This window comes from Artemia sp. Qi Xiang Cuo, chromosome 3 (assembly GCF_049724085.1).
Source record: "Artemia sp. Qi Xiang Cuo chromosome 3, ASM4972408v1, whole genome shotgun sequence".
NCBI lineage: Eukaryota > Metazoa > Arthropoda > Branchiopoda > Anostraca > Artemiidae > Artemia > Artemia sp. Qi Xiang Cuo.
Genome location: NC_142796.1, coordinates 42,792,404 through 42,811,373, shown reverse-complemented (window position 1 = coordinate 42,811,373; position 18,970 = coordinate 42,792,404). Strand labels below are relative to the sequence as shown.

At 34.6% G+C, this 18,970-nt stretch overlaps 1 protein-coding gene across 1 annotated transcript in view; it reads right to left on the bottom strand.

Moving 5' to 3' along the window:
* Positions 1 to 954: 954 nt before the first annotated feature.
* Positions 955 to 18,970, bottom strand: part of LOC148954121 (uncharacterized) — a 30,365-nt gene continuing 12,349 nt past the window's right edge. The window contains exons 4-7 of the mRNA XM_089086924.1: positions 13,199 to 13,473; positions 6,017 to 6,140; positions 2,578 to 2,757; positions 955 to 1,223 (exon numbers count right to left, since the gene is read on the bottom strand). Coding sequence (XP_088943050.1) covers positions 1,048 to 1,223; positions 2,578 to 2,757; positions 6,017 to 6,140; positions 13,199 to 13,473 — 755 coding nt within the window. The 3' untranslated portion in view covers positions 955 to 1,047. The remainder of the gene's footprint in view (positions 1,224 to 2,577; positions 2,758 to 6,016; positions 6,141 to 13,198; positions 13,474 to 18,970) is intronic.

The following is an 18,970-nucleotide window of genomic DNA, read 5'->3' as shown; positions in this document are numbered from 1 at the left end:
TTGTTGAGTGAAAACTCTGAGATTGGCAACTTGTGAATAGAAACTCCTGCATCTAGAGATGCACTGATGTGTGACTATGTGATCGCATATTTTTCCCTAAAAGTATATGTACATGGAATAAACAGTGGAATTGTGAAATGAATAAAATGGATATGTGCAGTCGACGGTTTTCAAAGACAATTATTTGACGTGCTATTTTCTCTGAAACGGGAACAAAGGTCTTTCTTTTTGAAATCTGTTACTGAAGTTTTGAAATTTTAATGAATTTTGAAATTTCAATTCCCTAATTATTGAGAAAATTTAGTCAACTAAGGAATTTTTTTAGATAAAAATGAAACGGGTGATTAGTTATCTTTATTTTGGATCAATGATTTTATGAAATTCAGAAAAAACAAGCTTTAATATCTGTCAATATTTCTGTGAGGAGCCTACTCCATTGATTTTGAATTGAAGTTGTCAAGTATTTTGCTGTAGGTTGCATAGGTTGCATCAAGACATGGCTAATTGTAAACATGAGAAAAGCCAAGACAGATTGTCCAAGTAATTGAGAAGCAAAATGTTTAAATGGCTGGGGGCACGGGTAAATGGCGAAAGTATGCATGACTCTCTTATTGGACACATACTTGTTTGTTAGTAAACAAAATTCGTTTTTACCCTCTTGTGCGCCCAAGTAAAAAATTGGGCCAAGGTGATCAAAAACTTGAAAGCCTAATTAGAGTAAAGCCAAGACTGATAGTCTGGGTGAGAAGCAAAGCTGGCCTAGCTTTTTCAGAAGTGTATAAAAGTGACCATTTTCACTTCTTCATTATATTCTATTACCTTAGGGCAGAACTAAGGAAGATAGGCATGCAGTAAGGGTAATTCAGATAGTCTATTTGTTCTCTGAGCCATTTGAAGGCAATTGGAGACCAAACAAATTTCCTAACAGAGACATTGTCCTAACAGTAGTCCTTTTCAATAAGTCTATTTTTCAAAAAAGTAATATAATACAATAGCACTAGAGCTAACAAGGTCCGTGGATCTATATTTAATGTTTGATTACGCCAGTCATCTGTTGTCCACTCGTTCAGGGTCTCTCGCTCTGGATGTCTTTAGAATAGTTTGAACTTGGCGTTTTCTTTTGCATCGACAAAGGAAAATAATCAAAATAATGATTAAAATGATGAAAAGTATAACGCCTAAAGAGATGGCAGCAGCCTCTCCAGAACCCAGCCATAGTGTATCTGGAAGAAATGATGATTTTATGTTAGACAATAGGAATAAAATTATGGCAGATCTCTAGCACCAGATTTTAGGATAAAGTAGAGGTCACTAATTTTAATATATGTTTATGTCGGCCTTTATTGTTATTAAGTAAAGAAAAATAAGTTTTTTTTTTAAATGAAAGTAAGGAGTGATATTAAAACTTAACTCTAGATGACATTATTCCGTATATAGACTAAGGGAAGTTGCCTTCTTCTTAACTCCCCGATCTTTATGCTCAGGTTCTCTAGTGCTATGCTTAAAGCCTTTATGAGAGCAACAAACTCTTCCATTCCCGAGATATTGTGATATACATTTTTTTCACTTTTTTTCACAATGGACTAAAAATTATTTTTTTTTCTCGAGAATCTATGAATATAAGTGAAATAACGGGCTCAAAACGGATTGGGCATTACATAAAGTAGATATAAAATCGATCTAAGTAGTAAATGCATAAATGGAAAAAGTTCGATTAGTTGAGGAAAACAAGCTAAAAAGATCAAGTTACTTAAAACCCCGTTTGCTTTGCCCCCCCCCTCCATTTCACTTACATTCCCAGATTCTCGAGAGAAAAAAAATTCTACTCGTTATTCCGTTTTGAAAATGAGTTTAAAAACATATTATTTTTCTTATTATCGGATTTTTATTCTTTCAACTTTATTAATGTAATTTTTCTGCCCCAATATTGCAAATAACTTTGAACTTCTGGTGAGGAAGTAAACATTCATTATTTTTGCTTCTTTGTCTTTAAAATTTAAAAATAATTGGTCGTTAGAAATGAATGGACGCTTGAAAGCGAATTTGTATTTTAAAAACATGTCTTTTCCAAGACTTGAACTAAATGTCCTAGTAGTAACGTAGGCTACTACAATCATCCTCACCACTACACTCTCAAGTCTTGTATAAAAATGTTTGTTTTTCTGCGTTGTCGAACCTCATATTTATGTTGTTTTATTAACTTAACTTAATTAAAGCATAAGAAGTTTAAAAAAGTGTTTTAGCATTGCACTGTTGCCTAAGTCTCTGAATAGGTAAAACTGAATTTACAAAGAAAATAAAAATTATTCGATTCAAATTGCCCTTGTGATTGAGCAGTCGTGCTTAAGTCTTTGGGAAAAAGTGGAAAAAACAAAATAACAGTAAGTAAATTAAAGTTATATTCTTAAAGTTATAGTTACAGAGTTATAGTTATTTATAGTAGTTATAGTTATAGTTATTTATATAATTTGTTAATGTTAAAGTTATAGTTATATTTGTATTATTAAATTTATATTCGTAAAGTTATAATCTTATGTTATAAGTTATATTTTCAAATAAAGTTATAAATTCAATTACCTATTTTGTACTGATCAATGATATCATATCTTTGATTTCCTTTCAAGTCATAAGTGAAAATTTCAATGCTCCTTTGACAGCACGTTGTTTCAAATGTAACAAGAACTGAAGAATTTCTACCGATGGGGAAATCTTCTCCATTAAATGCTATTTCAGGTCTTGTTTCAATTGCTCGTAAACCTGTAAACAAATTATATCAAATATTTTTTTCATAAGCTTAAAAAACTACATAATACGTCTCACATCTAAGAATGTAGGAAATTCAACAACGTTGTATGTCCTAATGAACTGGAAGTTTTCTAACAAGCTATTACGATTATTTTAAACCTGCTGAAGCTTCAGAATAAGCTTAAACAAAAAACATTATCTATCTATTGCAATGGAATTTCCAAAAGAGCCTCTTCTTGATGTCATGGCGTCACCATAGGTTCGATACGTTTGCCCTTGTAAAAATACGAATTCGTCCTTAAAGTTGTGACCTATTTAGATCGTTTTTAGCCAGAAATTTCAAAATGCAAGTTTTAAGACAAAAAAAAAACTGTAGCCGACTTCGAGGGCGGGCCCCGGTATGTGGCAGGCTGTATATATTAATTCTCGTTGTCGCTTGTCTTCTAACTACAGATAATGTGAATTTTTCTTGATGTCATGGCTTCAGTTTAGGTTTGATGCAACCATTCTGGGAAAATACTAAAAAGGTATATGATTCTAACGTAAAGATGTTTTAAATAAATACACGGTTGCTCATTTAAAGGGAGTATATATATATATATATATATATATATATATATATATATATATATATATATATCTCGTTGTTCTTTAACGAGAACACCATAGGTTCGATACATTTGCCCTTGTAAAAATACGAATTCTTCCTTAAAGTTGTGACCTATTTAGATAGTTTTTTTGGCCAGAAATATCTAAATGCCAGTTTTAAGACAAAAAAAAACCGTAGCCGACTTCGAGGCCGGGCCCCGGCACGTGACAGGCTGTATATATTGATTCTCGTTGTCGCTTGTCTTTTAACTACAGATAATGCGAACTTTTTCTTGATGTCATGGCTTCAGGTTAGGCTTGATGCAACCATTCTGGGAAAAATACGAAAAAGGTATATAATTCTGACGTAAAGACGTTTCAAATAAATACACAGCTGCTCGTTTAAAGGGAGTTATATATATATATATATATATATATATATATATATATATATATATATATATATATATATATATATATATATATATATACTCGTTATTCTTTTGTTTTAAATCATGAGCTGTCAAATAAGCAATAGCAATTGATTTAAGAAAGTCTGGAGTGAACTCAATTCCTCCTTCCTGTTGGAGCATCGAGAATTATCCATTTTATAAGATTTGTTATCTTCTGGAACTCGTTGTGATTCTCACCGTTTCTTCTCTTATAACCGCAGATTTCATTTACGATTCCATGTATTCGTTGTGATACTGGTTGTCAAATATCTTCTAGCGGCATATCTCGCTTGTTCTTTATTTTTGTGCATCTTTTACCTCAAACTTCTTTCGATGCCTTTTACTTTAGCTGTTTGGGTTCATTCAAAATCATATGTTCCAATACCTATGTTCTCTGAAATATCTAAAATTGGCATAACCATCGTTTTATTCCTGAGTTTCAAGTAACAGGGTGGCAAATCAGCAATTTCAGTTGAATTAAGAAATTCTGTCGGGAAGCCAAATGCTCCTTCCTGCTTAACACGTTCCTTATTCAATCGCAGTTTTCTGAAATATCTAAATTCTGCAAAAGCATAATTATTGTGTTATTCTTTAGTTTGAAGTCAGATTTTAGATTGCAATTCAATGTGATTTGTTGGTTTCTTATTCATTTTTTTTCTCTTGTCATTTTGTATGATTTTGCACGTGTCATAGATACTAACTATTAATTCCTCCTTCTATCCTTTACAGACGCTAAAATAATGCGTTCCTTATTCAATTGCAATTTTCTGCAAAGCAGTTTGTCATCTTGTGTAATTTTACATGCGTCATAGTTAATAAAAACTATCCAACCACTCCTAGGGCAGAAATGATGTAATTTATGCTCTTAAAATGTGCTCATAAAAACATTCATATGATTTTTTCTCCCCAAAATTAAGGATCTAAAAGAATTTCTCAAACTCGTGACCTATCTAGATCGTTTTTTCAGGCCAGAAAATGCCAGGGTGCCAATTTTCCCAAAAACTTATAGAGCCGTTTTTGAAAAAAAAATTATACATACATAAATAAGCAATAAATGTTCGTTTAAAGAGAGTAATATATATATATATATATATATATATATATATATATATATATATATATATATATATATATATATATATATGTATATATATGTATATATATACATATATATACATATATATGTATATATATATATATATATATATATATATATATATATATATATATATATATATATATATATATATATATATATATATATATATATATATATATATATATATATATATATATATATATATAACAATAATAAATTTTGGAATGACTTTTATGTCCTCATACACCAGAAGTTAATAAATTAGTTGATGGGTGATAATATTTTCTTAGGGACAGAATAGAGGGGCATCCTGGCGTTAAAAAATGGCTGGAAAGTCGTGAAAATTCCTTTGATGTGGTATTAGGTCGTGAAATACACCTTGTCCAGGACCTCAAAAGTCATATTTAAATTTGGTCAACTTGTAGAAAAATCATAGTAAAAATGTTCGTTTCCAATGTTTGAAGACAGTTGCAAGAATTAAGTATTATGTTTAACATTGAATTTTTACCTTAAGATCTTTCTTAAAACTAAGCTAAACCTATTGGGATTTTGAAGAATCATGATCACTGAATTTAATGTCAAATTCGAAGTAATTTCAAGCAATTTTCAATTATAGCCCTTAAACTAATTTACATAATATCATCTTTTTGTATGTAGTTGGAAACTAAGATCCCTTTTGCTGACAGAAATAAGGACATCGTTTGCCTTTGTTTACCCAGTATCCTTTTTAGGGAGGAAATTACCTTCCCTTTGCCGACAAAAAATGATTCAAAGCCCGGAAAAAGGACGTTTTAATAAAAAGGGGGATAATTATATATATATATATATATATATATATATATATATATATATATATATATATATATATATATATATATATATATATATATATATATATATATATATATGTATATATATATATATGTATATATATATATGTATATATATATATATATATATATATATATATATATATATATATATATATATATATATATATATATATATATATATATATATATAGAACCATATACCTGCAATAATGAAACAACTATCTGCCTTAAAGTTTATTTTCTAAGCAGTGGTGTGGTGATGCTATCTGACACAAGATTCAGGAAAACTTTTGTACTACCTGATTCGGTGTCAACTATTTCGAGAACTGCAGCCCAACTGTGGGTTGCACAGCTTCCAAAAGTATGTTCGCTGCATCTAGTTGCGGTTAAAAGTCTTGCATAGGGCTGTGTGATGTCGTAAGGCTGAAATAATGTAAAATAGGTTTAAACTTTTGCAGAAGTAAAAGATTTGTAAAAATAATTACGCCGTTGATAGTCAAATTAGACCCAAGGCAGCGCCAAAAATTGAGTTTAAAACTAAAAGTTGGAGCCACTAATTGCCGAATTAGATATAACGCAGGGGAAAAGCCTTTTCAAGAGTTATTTGATGTAAGAATGGAATTGTATGAAATGCACCTTTGTTCTAGGAGGAGTAGAAAAATTGTATAGAGAATAAGGCCCTGTATTGCCAAATTTTACCCAGGGACAAAATTGAGTTTCCTATGATAGAAAAACTATAAAGTTTTTGTCTGCTTCTAACTTCTATCCCAAAGAGTACGGGTAACTTACAAGAGAGGAAATTGATGCGAGTGTTGGCCAAAATAACCCTCAACGCCATCTAGTCTTTGGCGACACTTGGAATTTTTTCAGTGTAATAATAAATTTAATATGTGTAGTTGGTAAAATTAGTTTAGTAAAATTAGTAAAATTTAGTGTGTGTATTAGGTAAAAATTAGTATAAGTTATCCATGTTCTTTGCTCTATCCATTAACATCCACAGAGTTAAATGGTCTATACTTCATATGACAGATTATCAGTCTAATGAAGTCATAATATCACAATTCCCTAAACATTCGGTATGTGTCACCCCACTCCCCCACACTTTACTCCAGTGGTATAAACGAAGAACAAAAAATTATGTAGATTGCTCTTAAATACGAGAGAATATAATTTTTATCCATTAAGAGGAAGAATAACACGAAAGCAAAAAAAAAAAAGAATTTGTGAAAACTATTGGAAAATTATTAACGTTTTATTGCTACCTCACATCTTTTGTCAGCAAGCTTCTATTTTAGATCTCAATTATATTTTAATTCCATATTTCTATAATTTAATATGAATAATTTCAGGAATTTTTGTCAACATCTAGTTGAGCTGCCTGGTCGTGGTTGTTAACGAAAACTGATCTGATAAACTAAAAACAAATTCTTTTTTAAGGTTTTATAACCACTGTGGCCAAGGTGGCCACCGAAAAAAAAATCGCTTAATTGTTTTACCTCTTTTCTTGTTTGGACGAGATAGTTTCAATCTGTCTATGCGTTGTCTATTCCCTAGATGGCATACAATGTCTAAAGAACATTACTTCACTTGCCCTAACATGGGAAGAAGATTTGGGATTACAAGGTAGGGGAAAGGGCTAAATATTTTTTCTCTGATCTTTCAGTTCTGTTCGTTTTTACACAAAAGCTTATTTTTTTCAAATGACGCTAAGGACCCGATGAAAAATTTAAGACCTCATTTCTTATATGGGCGAGGATGCGTCGATCTATCTGTGCGTTCTCAATTCCCCTGTTGGGATATAATGTCACCAGAACATTATCCCTAACCTAGGAAGGGGACTCCGAATTATAAATTGGAGGAACGAGGGACTTTACATTTTGTATCTGATCCTCACAAAAAGTTTATACCATGTATAGCTGGAGTACAAGATTCAACTAAGAAAAGAAAAGATTATCGTTTCGAAAGGACTAAATGAGGCTAAGCAAAACTACCTCATTTCTTGTTTAGATGAGGATTTGTCGAGCTGTTTGTGTCTTGTCTATTCCTTTGATGGAATACAATGTCAGCAGAACATTTCATCATTCCCTAACCTGGGAAGGAGTGGGACTGCGCTTTTTTCTCCGATGAAAAAAAGTTTGTACTATGAATAGCTAGAGTATAAGATTTGACCAAGAAAAGGAAAAAATATTCTTTCTAAGGGGTTAAATGAGGCTAAACAGAACCTTACCTCATTTCTTGTTTAGATGAGAATTCGTTGAGCTGTTTGTGCGTTATAGATAGACAGATAGATAGATATTTATTGCAATAAAAGCCACTTTGGGCCATGGCAAAAAAAGGAAAATCACACAAAATAATACACATGATTATAACACTCATAGCAAAGTATGGTAGCCTACATAACAATAACAACGCAAAATTACAAAACATTACAAAAACATAATAAAGCACACGATACCATTAAACTAACATAAATAGATAGATGTATGTTACATCTATCAAGGGCCATGACTACAAAAATAACAAACAAGACAACAACTTACACACATACAACAATACTTTCCGCACTCACACCACCCCTTTTACAAAAATCTATCTCTATGTGACATACCCAATTTTATATACTTTGCTATAATTCTTATTGTCCCATAATTTTTTGATCCCATTACTGAAACCAACCACTCACTTGTCCCCACATTGACAAAAAATAATTCTTTCCTTAAATCCTGTAATTCGGGACAAAGGGCCATGAATTGAAGCAGATCCTGACCATTTTCTCCGCACATAGGGCATGAGTAAGGACCCTCCTTTACCCTTACCCTCCCTAAATATTTCCTCCTTTCTCCAAGTGCTAGATAGTTACCCCTCCCTGATAAATACCACTTAATTTCTTCACTATTTAAACCCGCTTTAAAATAATTATCATATCCCCAGACCTCCTTCCATTGCCGGTAAATGTCGAGGGACACCGAGGCTGCGACTTCACAATGCCATTTCTGAATCTGCTGATCTTCAAGCACTCCCTTAACTAGTTTTGCTACATTTCCTACTTCCAGCCCTATCCCCTTCCCTTCATTCCAAACACCTGATAACCCACAACTATTTAAGATTGATTTCACCTGGGAAGCCCATGAACTTTTCCTTCTATCCTGTAACACCTCCAGATAAGCTGCGTTTACTAACCTATTACTCTGTAAGTGGATTACTTTTTCTCAGTATCCTATCATTTTAACCAATCTTTTTACCCTCGATGAAAACAATGCTTTATCACACTTTAACACCAGGCTATTAAATTTCCCGCTTAGACCTAAAGGTCTTCTGAAATGTCCTAAATAAATTATCTCTATTTTTCCCCCTTTATCAAAACCCCAAACTTCCCCACCGAAACTCAATGATGGGCCTACCTTCGTCTCAAAAATTCTCTTCTGTAGCTTAATATCTGCCGGTCCTAGATGCCTAAGGGGACTCTTCAATAACGCCCATGAAGCCTTCTGACCCTTCCAACTCGCTATTTGCACCTGATCGCTCCATCTCCCTGAACTTGTGAACTTACATCCCAAATAAATAAAATCCTTAACTTCTTTCATCTCTTTCCCTTTAAAATAAAACTTATTCTTTTACCTTTCATCATTTCCAAAAACTAATATAACTGATTTTTCAATATTTAAAACTAATTTTATACTCCCCAGATAACTATCCAAAATCTCTAAAATGTTGAGCAAATCCGGAGCCGATTTTGCAATCAATACCATGTCATCTGCAAATAATAAACCAAACAGCTCAAGCGACATTCAATATAATATGGGGGCATTTCTATTTCTAAAGTACTGTTAAATATCATTAGTAAAAAGAAAAAACATACATTGTGATAGAGTGCATCCCTGTTTGAGGCATACATTACTTAAAAATGGCCTAGAATAAGAAATACCTACCTTCACTACAACTTTAACCACCTCATACATTTTCATTATAACTTCTACTAACCTAATTGGCAATCCTAATTTCACCAACACCACTGTCAACAAACTCCTTGAAACTTCGTCAAATGCTCCCCTAATGTCCAAAAACGCCGTATATAGCCTATTTTTCCTATGCCTCGTATATTTACTAGCTAAAGCCTGTAAACAAAATATTTGATCAATTGTACTATAATTTTCCCTAAACCCTGCCTGACATTCAATTAATATACCTTTATAATGCAACCATTTATCCATCCTACTAGAAAGGACTCTACAAAATAGCTTACTGATAGAACTTCCTAAACTTATCCCCCTATAGTTCTTGTGTAGGTTTCTTTCTCCTTTCTTAAATAATGGGATCATAATCGATATCTGCCAATTTTGTGGCCATAGAGCTGTACTTAGAATTGCCAAGAATATCAATGCAAGCACTGGCAGTATCCACGCTCTTGACCATTTCAGCAGCTTAGTTGGTACTCCGTCGATGCCCGGTGCTGAGTTCCCTCTCATGCTTTTCAAAGCGTGCCATATTTTCCTCCTGTCCAACCGGTTCCAGTAGTTTAGCGTCCTCTTAATCCAACTCAAAATCGGCTGTTTCTTCTAAACTATTCATCTCCTCATCTTCTCTCTCTTCGTCCTCTTCGGTGTATATCTCTTTATATTTTTGTTCTAAGTATTCTGGCCAGGTATCGGCGTGAGGGACTGAATCAGTCAACCTTCTATTTTCTGTTGATTTCCTAATTAGCTTCCAGAACTCCATTGTATCATTCACGCTAAATTTCTCCCGTATGTTTTGGCTTTCTTCCTCTTCAAAACGTCTCTTCTTCAACTTAAGTAGCCTTTTATATCCCCTTTACTTGTCCCTTATCACCTTCAAATTATTTTCCAGATCAACTGTACTACTAGCCTTTAGCAACCTAAAAGCTACTAAAACCTCCTTCTTCTTTTCCTCACAATCCTTATAAAAAAAACTCATCAAACCAATACTTCTACCATTTTTTCTCCTACATGCCACCTTAGTTCCAATCTTATACAAAACCCCCGACAAAAAATCCACAGACCCTGCTCTCGCCCCTTCCCTTGCCATCTCCTCACTCTTCTGAATAAATGACTCCAACTCTCTCTCCTCAACTAATACCTTTTTCAACTTCTCCTCACTATCATTCTCAAACCTTAAACCTTCCCTCCATTCAAGCTCATTACCCATCTTTCCCTTAACCTCAAACTTATTTTTCCGGCTCTCAGCCCATCCTCCCCCTCTTAATTCAACCCTAATAAGCAGGTGATCCGACCCAGCCAGCACCATCACCTCAAAATCCACACAACAAGAAAGAATCTCCACACTAACAACCCCATAATCTATAACCCTTGGAGATTTACCCGAAAAACATGTAAAATCCCCCACTCCTTTATCCTTCCCTGTCCTCCCATTCAAAATAACCAAATTCTGCTTACCACAAAAATCCAATAATTTTTTCCCCCAATTATTCTTTCTCCGATGACCGTCCTTACTCGTCCTCCTCCTAACCGACGGCTCAATCATATAAACTCCCTTAGTTTTTCCTAGTTCGAGATCCACCTCCTCCTCACGGGCTCCTTCGTCCTCCCCTGTATATCCGTTAAAATTCCCTAGAAAAATAAAATAATCGGACGGAAACTGTTCTGAAAAACGATCCATATCATTTTCTAATATCCCCTAGGTATCCTCATCACTAAAAGTGTTAGTTTCCGGCGGTAAATACACTGAACAAAAGAAAAACGAGTTACCACATAAAGGTACTCGCGCCCATACTAGATGACATGAAACACTTTTCAGCCGAGATAAATTTCACCATCTATTCGTTATCAATAATGCCACTCCTCCATAAGTTCTACCATTCTGCGATCGCTTTCTTTGTGATCCAAAATAAGAAAAACCTTCTATTCTCTCCTCTTTTTCCAGCCACGTTTCTACTAATGATACAACTGAAAAATCAGAACATTTAAGAAGACACTCTAATTTAAGATACGAAAAGCCCTGAACATTCCAATGCGCTAAATGACACTCGTAAATTGCGCCATGGCCCTGCTTATCCTATCCACTATTTGAGCCAATTGGTTGTGACGAGTTAAATAGCCGCCTAGCCTCCATTTTATTAGGGTCCTCAGCTCTAACCGACTTGCTCTTCTGTCTTAGGTGGTCATCTGGGCTAATAATTTGTTGGCTGTTACGTTTGGGAGCCCCCTCAGGCCCGACAATAGTTGATGTGGAGCCTTTTTTAATAACAGGAGTTTCACTGTTCACCCCATTTATTTCGTTATCGCTACTAAGCTCCTCCACTACACTAAAGAAAGATTGAATTGAGGATGAAGATCCAGAAAGCGATCTTGAATTGCAAGGTTCTTAAACCAATTATTTTCAGAAACCAAACTCTTTACTAAACTTTTTTTGTGGCACTGATAAAGACCCAGGTTCACGGAGAAACTTTTGTCCAAAATTTTCCTTAAAATGGGTCATGGTACTCGCTGATGACTCTATATTAGGGGAATTCGTAACCTCAACTACAGACTGCTTATCAAGGCTATACGTAAAACACTGTTGACCAATATATAACTTTGTCCCTCTTAGTCTTGCTTCTCTATTTTCTCCTCTAGCCCGTTCAAGAAAAGGCTTTAGGTGGTTACGAATAGACAATTCACGCTTTGTATAATCGGGACTAACACCAAGACCCGCCCTTTTCAGGTGCGCACTTGAACGCAATATAGTATCACGAATGTAACCACTTGTAAACTTAACCAGCACCGGTCGCGTGCCTTGTTTAGCGTTTAGCCAAAAAATGTATCTAATGTCCATCATTTTCAGCCCTAAATTTGGCACATGTAAGTTGAGTGCTCTCATTACATCTTCTCGTAACAAAGAACCTTTGTTTGTAGGATCGAAATTATACAGGACCAAATTACACTTTTTAGACTCATTTTCTAGTCTTTGCAATTTTACGTTAGTAGCCGACATTTCTGCTTGCAAACTTAGGTAGTCTTTCTTCAATTGTGACGTATCCTCCGAGAACTTGTCTACTGTCGGATCAATTCGCGATGAAATAGCAAATAGGTAGTTTCTCAGTTCTTGAACCTGCGATGAAACTATTTCTATTCCGTTCAATTTTCCATTTATTTCTTATAGAGATTCAGAAAAATTAAAAGAAGTCATAATTAATCCGGAAATATAGTTATAATAATTAGAAAGATTACTTATCTTTCTTTGAGGGCCGAGCCTCACAAATGCATCCGAGTGACTATTCCAGTGCCTGTAATTATTCACACAATATATTATTCCTCTGATTCCAAACAATGATAGCAGACCATTACCTCGCTAGCCCTGACCTGGGAAGGATTCTCGGAATTGTGAATTGGTGGGAGGGGATAGCACATTTTTATCTGATCCTTACAAAAAAAAGTCTATGTTATGAATAGCTAAAGTACTGAATTCTACCAAGACAAAAAAGTTTATCCTTTCAAAAGGCTAAATGAGACTAAGCAGAGTCTTACCTCATTTCTTGTTTGGATGAGGATTTGTCGAGCTGTCTGTGCATTGTCTATTCCTCTGATGGCATACAATGTCAGCAGAACATTTTGTCCAGGATATATGTTAATGGGTACTTGAACTGTTACTATAATTTCAATTTCTTGAGCAATACCCAGCTCCACCTGTCTTGGTTGGACAGCTACAAAATTTTGTCCAATATTTGCGCCGACTGAGAAGAAAAAGGTTGAAAAGGCAGCTCCCCGATTCTTTACACGGAGAAAAATGTTACCAGTTCCACCTGAAATTTTTGATTTAGTTTTATCTTAACTATATATAGTTCTTATATGTTATTCATCGTAGAGGATCAGTTTTGTTTGTTTTTAAACACATCACTACCAGCAGAAAAGCTACAGATGTTTTTTTTATATAATAACTTGCGCTGATTATAGTACAGTGTCATCTTGGCTTCAAATATATATCTTTCATCAAATTTAGTCTTACCCATCCAACGTTACGAGCCTGAATCAATTTGCTTTATTTTCGAAAAAAGGAGAAACATCCCCTAGAAGTGATAGAATCTTAATTAAAATTACACCATCAGATTCAGTGTATCAGAAAACTCTACTGTAGAGGTTTCAAGCTTCTATCTGCAAAAATGTGGAATTTTGTATTTTTTGCCAGAAGAAAGATCAAGGATGCGTGTTTATTTTTTATTTATTAAATAAAAAAAACAAGTTTTTTAAACTGAAAGTAAGGAGCGACATTAAAACTTAAAACGAACAGAAATTATTCCGTATATGAAAGGGGCTGTCCCCTCCTCAACGCCTCGCTCTTTACGCTAAAGTTTTTTATTGTTTTAAAAAATAAAGTTGTGAGACAGAGTCAAACTTTAGCGTAAAGAGCGAGGCGTTGAGGAGGGGACAGCCCCTTTCATATACGGAATAATTTCTGTTCGTTTTAAGTTTTAATGTCGCTCCTTAGTTTCAGTTTAAAAAACTTGTTTTTTTTATTTAATTTCTGATCGTTTTTTAGTTAATGCAGCTTTTATTTGCATAAAAATTTTACTTTTCTTTTACTAAATGGATGTCCTTACAAATTAAATTGCGTACTAACTTCTATGTTCGTATATTTTTCTTTTGGTAAAAAATACAAAGTTGCAGATTTTTGCATATATGAGCTTGAAACCTCTGTAATAGGGTTTTCTGATACGCTGAATCTGACGGTGTGATTTTCATTTAAATTCTTTCACTTGTAGGGGATGTTTCCCCCCTCTTTAAAAAATCGGGTAAATTTTCTCAGGCTTGTAGCCTTTGATGAGTAATACTAAACTTAATAAAATTTATATATTTAGGATCAGCATTATAAACACATTCTTTTGATACATTTATTGACATCAAAATTCCGTTTTTAAAAGTTTCGATTACTATTGAGCCGTATCGCTTGTTTTTTTATTGTTTTGTTCATTACGTATATGTTTTTACGTATATGAAGGGGTTCTCCCCTTAATCAATACCACGCTCTTTACGATAAAAGTTAAAAAAAAATTTTATTCACAAACCCCTGAATCACAAAGGCAGTTTATTTATAATAGATAGCTCTTTAGAAAGCACTAAAAAAACTGTATCGTAAAGAGCGAGGTATTGACTTGGGGAAGAAACCCCTCACATACGTTATAATATCTGTTCGTTTTAAGTTCTAATATTCCTTCTTACATTTCAGTTGAAAAAACTTGTTTTTTTTATTTAATTTCTGATTGTTTTTTAAATAATGCTTGGAAATCCGGCGCCACCTTCATAGAAATGTCACTTACCCCACAGAAACATCCTCCACGGAAATATTCTCCAGAGTAACCCCTCCTCTAGCCCCCCCCCTCTAGAAAAAATCCTTCCTGAAAATGGTTGTATACTTCCCAATAACCAATAAATAATGCTGGCAAGTCCGGCGCCCCCTTCATGGCAATTTCCCTTCCCCCATGAAAACTTCCTTCATGAACAGATCCTCCAACATAACCACCGACCCACCCTTACCACCCACAAACACAAAAAAAACCTCCTGAAAACTTCTGTATACTTCCCAATAACCTACTATATGTTAACATTGGGTAAAGTTCATAACTTTTAGCCCTCCCTCTGGGAACTTCAGGGGGGTAAGTCATCCTAAAAGACATATTTGTCATATTTTCGACCATTCTGAACAAAATGGCCATCTCAAAATTTTTTTCGGGTGACTTTGGGAAAAAAATAAGCGTGGGAGGGGGCCTAGTTGCCCTCCATTTATTTGGTCACTTAAAAAGGGCACTAGAACTTTTAATTTCCGTTCCAATGAGCCCACCCACGATATTCTAGGACCACTGGGTTGATACGATCACCCCTGGGAAAAAAAACCAAAAAAACAAACAAACAAATAAACACGCATCCGTGATCTTTCTTCTGGCAAAAAATGCAAAATTCCACATTTTTGTAGATAGGAGCTTGAAACCTCTACAGTATGGTGCTCTGATACGCTGAATATGATGGTGTGATTTTCATTAAGGTTCTATAACTTTTAGGGGGTCTTTCCCCCTTTTTTTGAAAATCAGCCAAATTTTCTCAGGCGCGTAACTTTTGATGGGTAGCACTAAACTTGATGAAAGTTATATATTTGAAATCAACATTGAAATTTGATTCTTTTGATATATCTATTGGTATCAAAAACCCGTTTTCTAGAGTTTCGGTTACCATTGAGCCGGGTCGCTCCTTACTTACAGTTCGTTACCACGAACTGTTTGAAAGTTTTTTCATTGTTTAAAAAAATAGAGTTGTGAGAAAGTCAAACTTTAGCGTAAAGAGCGAGGCGTTGAGGAGGGGACAGCACCTTTCATATACGGAATAATTTCTGTTCTTTTTAAGTTTTAACGTCGTTCCTTACTTTCAGTAAAAAAAAAAACTTGTTTTTTTTATTTAATTTTTGAACGTTTTTGATTTAAAGCAGGTTTTGATTTTGGCTCCCCGTACATGAATAATTAAAACAAAATTTGAATATTATAATTGGTTAAATGGCTTTCTCGAAACTTGTTTAATTTTGTTTAATTTTATTTACGAACGTTTTTATTAGTAATAAATATACGTAACTTAGAATTAACTTACGTAACGAACTTCTATATTCATAAATTTTTAACACGTATATTAGGGGGTTCGCCCCCTAGTCAATACCCTGCTCTTTAAACTATATTTCGAATTTTTTTTCCAGTTCTTTAAAAATGACCTCTAACTCAAAGCCAGTTGACAAGTTTAAAAACTTGTTTTTTTTTTTATTTAATTCCTGATCTGTTTCTTTAATAATACTGGGAAATCCGGTGCCCCCTGCAGAGCCATGCCCGTTCACCCCGGAAATCGTCCGTCGTGTAAAGATCATTCCATATAGCCCCTGACCCTCTCCTTCCCCCACCTACCAGAAAAAATCTCCTCTGAAAAAGTCTGTATACTTCCCAATAACCAATACTATATGTTAACATTGAGTAAAGTTCATAACTTTCAGCCCTCCCCCTGGGGACTTTGGGGGATCAAGTCATCCTAAAAAGACATTTTTATCATATTTTCGACCATGCTTAACAAAATGGCTATCTCGAAATTTTGATCTGGTGACTTTGGGAAAAAAATGCGCGTGGGAGGGGGCCTAGTTGCCCTCCATTTTTTTTGGTCACTTTGAAATGACACTAGAACTTTTAATTTCCGTTCTAATGAGCCCTCCCACGATATTCTAGGACCACTGGGTGGATACGATCACCCCTGGGAAAAAAAAAAAACAACAAACAAATAAACACGCATCCGTGATCTTTCTTCTGGCAAAAAATACAAGATTCCACATTTTTGCAGATAGGTGCCTGAAACTTCTACAGAAGTGTTCTCTGATACGCTGAATCTGATGGTGTGATTTTCATTAAGGTTCTATAACTTTTAGGGGTCTTTCCCCCTTTTTTTGAAAATCAGCCAAATTTTCTCAGGCGCGTAACTTTTGATGGGTAGCACTAAACTTGATGAAAGTTATATATTTGAAATCAGCATTGAAATCTTATTCTTTTGATATATCTATTGGTATCAAAAACGTTTTCTAGAGTTTCGGTTACCATTGAGCCGGGTCGCTCCTTACTTACAGTTCGTTACCACGAACTGTTTGATTTATGTTTTTTCCAGGGGTGATCGTATCGATCCAATGTTCCTATAATATCGCGAGAGGGTTCATTCGAACGGAAATTAAAAGTTCTAGTGACCTTTTTAAGTGACCAAAAAAATTTGAAGGGCAACTAGGCCCCCTCCCACGCTCATTTTTTCCCAAATTCACCCGATAAAAATTTTGAGATAGCCATTTTGTTCAGCATAGTCTAAAATTTAATAACTATGTCTTTGAGGATGACTTAATCCCCCACAATCCCCGGGGGAAGGGCTGCAAGTTATGAATTCTGTCGATTGTTTACATCTAGTATTGGTTATTGGGAAGTATACAGACGTTTTCAGAAGGTATTTTTTGGGGGAGGGGGAGGGGTTGCGGGGGGACTTTTCATGGAGGATGTTTTCATGGGAGAAGGGACATTTCTATGAAGGGGGCGCCGGATTTCCCAGCATTATTTAAAGAACGATCAGAAATTTAATAAGAAAAACATGTTTTTTCAACTGAAAATAAGGAGCAACATTAAAACTTAAAACGAACAGAAATTATTACGTATATGAGTGGGTTCGCCCCCTAGTCAATATCTCGCTTATTACGCTAAAGTTTTTTTTAGCACTTTCAAGAGAGCTATCTATTCTAATTGAACGGCCTTTGTGATTCAGGGGTCATTCTTAAAGAATTGGAACAAAATTCGAAGTTTAGCGTAAGGAGCGAAATACTGACTAGGGGGCAAACCCCCTCATATACGTAATAATTTCGGTTCGTTTTAAGGTTTAATGTTGCTCCTTACTTTCAGTTGAAAAAAATTGTTTTTTTTATTTAATTCTCTAAAAGGCCGTGGTCTGAAATTGAGCATATTGTTAAATAACCCATTCGAAAAGTCAGGGTAGAACAGTTTCATCCCTCCCCCATTGACGTTCGAAAGTGCCACTGCGAAGTCAGTTTCTGGTCTAGTACGCATCCATCAAAAGTTAGTTGCACACAGAAGCAAAGTTATTTGAAGTCTCGAATTTATCTAGCCACAAGTCGAAACCTTGAATATTATTCAATTTGCGTAGTCATTAAAAAGTCTTGAATTTTGTACCTACGGATTGTTCACTGCTATATTAACAGTTTGTTTTTACATTTGGTAGGCGGGTCTTCTTTCGAATTGAAGAACTATGATTAGAGATGAGAAATATGGACATTAAGAGAGCGACAAAGAGTAATGAAGAGAGTGACAAAGGGGTCATTAAATAGGGGAAACCAGAATTGGTAAGCGGGTCTGCTTACGAATAGAAGAACTATGATGTGAAATGAGAAATACAGACATGAAGAGAGCGACAACGAGTAATGAAGAGGGCAACAAAGGGTTCATTAAATAAGGGATAACCAGAATTAGTTGGCGGGTTACCGCCAAAGTTGGCAGAATTAGCTTACCAATGAAAGATCTATGATGAGAGATGAGAAATAGGGAATTAAGAGAGTGACAAAGAGTAATGAAAAGAGTGAAAAAGGAGTCATTAAACAGGAGAGACCCAGAATTAGTTGGCGGGTCAGCTTTAAAATGGAAGAACTATGATGAGACGAAAAATACGGACATGAAGAGAGTGACAAAGGGTTCATTAAATAGGGGAAAACCAGAATTAGTTAGCGAGTCAGCTTACAAA